This window comes from Myxine glutinosa, chromosome 13 (assembly GCF_964187855.1).
Source record: "Myxine glutinosa chromosome 13, kmMyxGlut1.1, whole genome shotgun sequence".
NCBI lineage: Eukaryota > Metazoa > Chordata > Myxini > Myxiniformes > Myxinidae > Myxine > Myxine glutinosa.
The window spans coordinates 13,259,753-13,265,752 of record NC_136273.1 but is presented as its reverse complement, the minus strand read 5'-3'; the positions used below and the strand labels follow the sequence as shown (position 1 = coordinate 13,265,752).

General features: G+C 43.0%; 1 protein-coding gene across 1 annotated transcript in view; it reads left to right on the top strand.

The window, feature by feature from the left end:
• The window catches only part of LOC137438427 (uncharacterized), a 29,858-nt gene that overhangs the window by 2,449 nt on the left and 21,409 nt on the right, over positions 1 to 6,000 (top strand). Inside the window, exon 3 of the mRNA XM_068133543.2 lies at positions 2,487 to 2,603. Within this exon, the coding sequence (XP_067989644.2) occupies positions 2,487 to 2,603 (117 nt within the window). The remainder of the gene's footprint in view (positions 1 to 2,486; positions 2,604 to 6,000) is intronic.

Below are 6,000 nucleotides of genomic sequence, written 5' to 3'. Positions count from 1 at the left end.
CTGCACACCAACTTCCGCCCAATGTTCATCAGATGATCACTCCTTAAAGAGGGACATTGGGGGCGATGTTGCACGAACAGTTTCTACGTTGTAACTTCCCTTGTTGAAGGCACCAGGATTGGCTCAAATTGAATTCGGGAAAGGAAAGGTCCCTGAGATGTAGGTCTTGACTGGAACAGAATAAAAAATAGATTAACCCTCTTCTTTACTGTAGGAGAGTGAGAGAAAATTGAAACGAGGTTGTCAGAAGATGAGGAGATTGAAGCAGAAAATGTGAGTGGCCACTTGTAGGAGAAAGAGGAGGTTGCGTTGTCAAAAAATCCACCATTTTGCAGACGTAATATGTAGATAGTCTTTCTCTTTTATTTTCTTTCATTTTTTTTTTAAGTCAATGCATTTACTTTGATTCAGGAAACAGAGAGCGCACTTAATCAAATAATTTGTTGCATGAGCAGAGGATGAATCTGGGAACAAGTTTGTTGTTTTTCTTTGATTCTGATATATATTTGTGTAGGAGTTCGAACATGGGGCAGGAGAAGATCTTTCAATACTGGACTTAAGAAATGACGTAGGAATGCTAACATATGGATCACTGTGTGTGCGTTTTCAGTGACCAACTTGTACTAACTGCGGAACTTCGCTCGTGCGAAATCTGTAAATCAAATATTATTTTAAACATAATTTTCAGCATTTAAGCGAAAGAGTGCCAATTTCAGAGTGGTAAACCATAATTGTTGTATTCCAGGATGCAGATAGGACTCACGGAAATCAAACTAAAATACGCAATTTGGTGTCTGTCTGGTGTAATTGTGTCTGCTCTGGTGTCTGGTGTCAATTTGGTGTCTGTCTGGTATTTGGTGTAAAATTTTGTTTGACCGCGATACATTCAGCCGTTAATTATCCAATCTCAACCAAACTCGACAGGAGGACTTGTCGCAAATTCATTTCCCCTCCTCCCCAAGGGGGAAATCCGCTTTGGGTGAAATCCAGGTTAAGGTATATATTCGTGTTAATATAGCTAATTGTGGCGTTTCTCCAAAGCCACCTCTAATAACAAAAATAAAAACAACAATAATGACAATAGCACAATATTCGTGTTATTAAAAAACAATAGTAATACTAATATCCACCCCCCTCTCCCCCTCCCTAAGAGGTTTTTCCTCAGTCCTAATACTAACTGTGGGCCCAGTCCTAATACTAATCGGCATCAAGGATCTCTCTGACTCTCTGGTATATCCCGTTTGTCTATTTACTGACGACTCCTCCCTCTGCTGTGACATCCCTCATCCTTCAAATAGGCAGGAAGGAGCCTCTTCCCTATCTTCTGACGTTCACAAAATCACAAGCTGGTCAAACACTTAGAATATGTCTTTCAATCCTGACAAATCACTCTCACTCTGTCTCTCCGAAAGGCCCACATGGCAAACCCTACCATTTACTTCTTTAACATTCCTCTTGAGGAAGTTCAGTACTCAAACTCCGGATCTCACCATCACCCATGATCTTTCTTGAGTTAGCCACATTTCTAAGTTGTCCTCCAAAGCCAGTCGCCAATTGGGCATCCTCCGTCGTACAAAGTCCTTCCTTGGCACACCTGAACTCCTATCTATCTACTAGGCCTTCATGTACAGCTTGATGGAGTACTGCTCTACTCTTTGGGCTGTCTCCCCTGCCTCGCACCTTTCTTAGTCTGACGCTGTTGAAACCAAGACCCTCAAGATTATTGGATTCTCCCGTGATGAAGTTGAGTCTATGGGTCAATCATTTGGCCATCACAGACAGATCGGCAGTCTCTCTTTTACCAACTTCTTTCTGTTCTTGCAATCTCTGCAATTTCCGTGCTTTGCTGTCCTCCCCCTTATCCCTCCCTCCCCAGGTATCTGCAGGCCGGGTGCACATGGTCCAACATAAACCCCTTTCTGGTGAAACTCCCAAAATCCAGAATTTCTGCTCACCTCCACTCATCTGTTCCTCTTTTTCCCCACCTGTGGAACCAGGTTCCACGTTCTCTTCAATCCAATTCTTACCTCCAGGTCTTCAAGTTAGCTGCATGTTCACCGCCATCTCAGATCATTCCCCTATCAAAAACCATGATCCTTTCTTCCACCATAACCCGCCTCCCCCTCCCCACCCCTGAACCCATCTCCTTCCAAATTTCCAGTTTTCCTTCCGAAGAGTTTCCTTCTGTATCCATCTTGTCCACTCCATGAATGCCTACCCTACCTCTCATTACTCCCCACACCAATTGCTTGTCCTATACTCTCTCTATTTCATCCTTCAACGAAGCTGTTGGTGTTTTCCCCCTCTCTTTCTCTCTCTCTCTCATTGCTTTTGTTATCTTGCGTCCTGATCCGTTCAGTGTTTTCGCTCTTTGAGCCTCGACTCTGTATATATATTTTTCCTTTTTTTACAATGATGTCATTGTATATTTACCACACATAAAAAATGCACGTTTTATTCTCCTTGGATCCTTTGTCAATTTCTAGTCTGGTCGTACTTCTACTGGATGCAGTGCAGAACTGAGTGATGCATTCGTTGAGCGGAGAAAGCTGTTTCAGCAATTCCTTGCCATGAAACTGGAAAATGACATCCTAACAACTGAGGTTTGTGCATTTTCTGTTTATTTGGCATTTTTATACTTGTCTGCTGTTTACACCCCCCTCTACCCCAACCCCCCTAATATATATTATAATAGCCGTAGATGATTCTGTCTGTCTGTCTGTCTGTCTATCTGTTGGGTGTCTGTCCGGGGTGTGGCTTACTCGGTTTGCAGAGTAGCTCCACCCATAGCTCCACCCATTCTGGGAGTGGCTATAAACAAATATCCACCATTTTATTAACTCGCATAGCTTTGAGTCCTGTTTTGTAGGCCCGTGGTGTCTTGCTCTCCCCCAGTTTTATTTCAAATCAAATTCGATAAATCATTTCATTTTTCACAGTCGCTAACATAGTTTTTGACTCGGTTGAAAAAAAACGGGAAGAAAATCCGATGAAAGTTGCCGTTTATAGAACGAAATGAATTCTCAAAGGCCTGTAACTTCAAGGCCATTGAGTCTCTCTCACGCCTTTATCTCCAATCTAACTCACCATATGATTTCATTTTTATCGATGGTTTTACTTTTAGACTCGGTGTCAGCAATAATTGAGAACAATCCACACACGCGGGAAAATGCAGAGATATATTTTTTAAAATCGCGTCATGGTGTATCATACACCGCCCAACATGACACCGCCGGCAATGTGTCGATATATATTAAAAATTCGCTTTTGCTTTTCCGTTATGATATATTACTATTTCGTTTGATGATAGTCGTCACAAAAACGTCAACAATGATGCCGACATATATTTCTTCGTTTTTATTTCATTCAACATATTAGCCGGAAGTAAAATATGTTTCAGGAAATTACCGAGATATTTCTTCGTTTTTTTTATTAGTTATGTGCGCATACACTTTAAATAGGTTTATTTGAAATCTTTAATTTTCCACAAACATTCCACACACGCGGGAAAATGCAGAGATATATTTTTTTAAATCGCGTCATGGTGTATCATACACCGCCCAACATGACACCGACGGCAATGTGTCGATATCTATTTTAAATTCGATATATCATTTCATTTTTCACAGTCGCTAACATAGTTTTAGACTCGGTTGAAAAAAAACGAGAAGAAAATCCGATGAAAGTTGCCGTTTATAGAACGAAATGAATTCTCAAATGCCTGTAACTTCAAGGCCATTGAGTCTCTCTCACGCCTTTATCTCCAATATAACTCACCATCATGGTTTTAGACTCGGTGTCAGCAACGCGGGAAAACGCAGAGATATATTTTTAAAAATACACCATATCACCGCCCAACAGCCAACAAGTATCATACACCGCCCAACATGACACAGACGTCAACATTTCGACATTATCGCTTTTTCTTTAAACCGAGCCGAACCGAATAAACCGAGTGAATTCACCGTTTACCTTTGATGACAGTCGTCACAAAACGACATATATTTCTTCGTTTTTATTTCATTCAACATTTTTAGCCGGAAGTAAAATTACCGAGAAATTACCGAGTTCAGGAAATTACCGAGACATATTTCTTCGTTTTTTTATTTATTAGTTATTTGCGCATACACTTTAAATAGGTCTATTTGAAATATTAAATTTTCACAATGTAATTTACTTGCTATTTGTCATTTGATAATTATGAGACACTTCCTATTGAGGATCGTGACAATTCATGCGGTGCGTGGAAACTTCCATTTCCAAAATGGATGAAGAACGCAGCCCTGAACAGGATGCAGCAAGAAAACGAATGAGAAGGGCGAACGAGTCCGTCGTCGAACGTCAATGCAGACTTGAACAGGATGCAGCCAGAAAACGAATGAGACGGGAGAACGAGTCCATCGACGAACGTCAATGCAAACTTGCGGGGTCACCCGTGGGAATCCCTCGGGCATGGATGTGTGTGACATTTCGACATATTGAGTTAGATGCTGCACATTCTTTTTACAAAATGGTTACTGGCAAGTCATCAGATCCAGAAATGGTGTAAAAACCACCGTTTAGAGGCCATTTTTCCCCGCAAAGCGGGGGTTTGCCTTTTCGGGGACCGTGGTAGTTGTTGTTTTTTTGTCCCCTTTTTGAAGCAATGTTTTACGGCCGGATGCCCTTCCTGACGCCAACCCTTTTTGCCGCCTTCAACGACAAACAGGGAATTACCAGTGAACTGGTACTCAATTAGCCGACCTCGGAAGGATGACAGGCTGAGTCAACCCCCCTGGCATTAATTCGGCGATCGACCGAGATTCGAACCCAGGATCCTAAGCCGGCACCCTAGCCGCTAGCCCAACACCAGAAATGGTGTCATGAACACAATTTATTTACGCACAAGCACAAAAGCAAGACGGGCCGATTTCCGATTCCGACGGGCCGATTTGGAGCAAGAAAAAGAACGAGACGGGAGAAAAAGGAGAGAAACGAGACGGGGAAAGCCGATTGGAGAGGCGAGTGAGGCGCGATTGGAGAGGAGTGTGAGGCGCGATTGGAGAGGAGTGTGAGGCATGATTGGAGAGGAGTGTGAGGCGCGATTGGAGAGGAGTGTGAGGCACGATTGGAGAGGAGTGATTGGAGGGGAGTGTGAGGCACGATTGGAGAGGAGTGTGAGGCACGATTGGAGAGGAGTGTGAGGCGCGATTGGAGAGGAGTGTGAGGCGCGATTGGAGAGGAGTGTGAGGCGCGATTGGAGAGGCGTGTGAAGGATTGGAGAGGAGAGGAGTGTGAGGGATTGGAGAGGTGAGGGATTGGAAAGGAGAGGGATGTGAGGGTTTGGAGAGGAGAGGAGTGCTGGGTGGAGAGAGGAGAGTGTCAGGTGGAGACAGGAGAGTGTCAGGTGGAGGCAGGAGAGTGTCAGGTGGAGAGGAGTGAGGGGTCACATATTATGTGAAATAAATAAATTGTGTTCATCACACCATTTCTGGATCTGATGACTTGCCAGTAACCATTTTGTAAAAATGAATGTGCAGCATATAACTCAATATGTCGAAATGTCACACACATCCATGCCCGTGGGATTCCCACGGGTGACCCCGCTAGTACTATATAAAACGCAATGTCAGTTTGTTTGTACAGATGTCTCTCCCCCTTCATAAGGATAGGTTTTAAAGGCTAATCATTTAACACGAATGTGTGTTCACTGCGGTCTATTTTTCAGGATAAAACAAACTCTAAACACATTTTCCATAAAAGAGTTCTGTTCTATTGGAATTGTAGACGGCGGCGGCTTGCAAACCGAGCCTCAATGGCGGTGTACCGAAGTGTCTTTTTAATAACAATAAATATAAGGTGCAGGGAGGTGAAATTTGTTGCATTGGAATCTCCCGCAATGCAAACATGTTGTTGCAATGCATTGGACTCGTATATATACACACACTAGCAGGGTACCTGTTACTGATGGGGGGTTTGTAGATATCTCACCTGAAATGAGCAATTTCTTTTGAAGTGTGT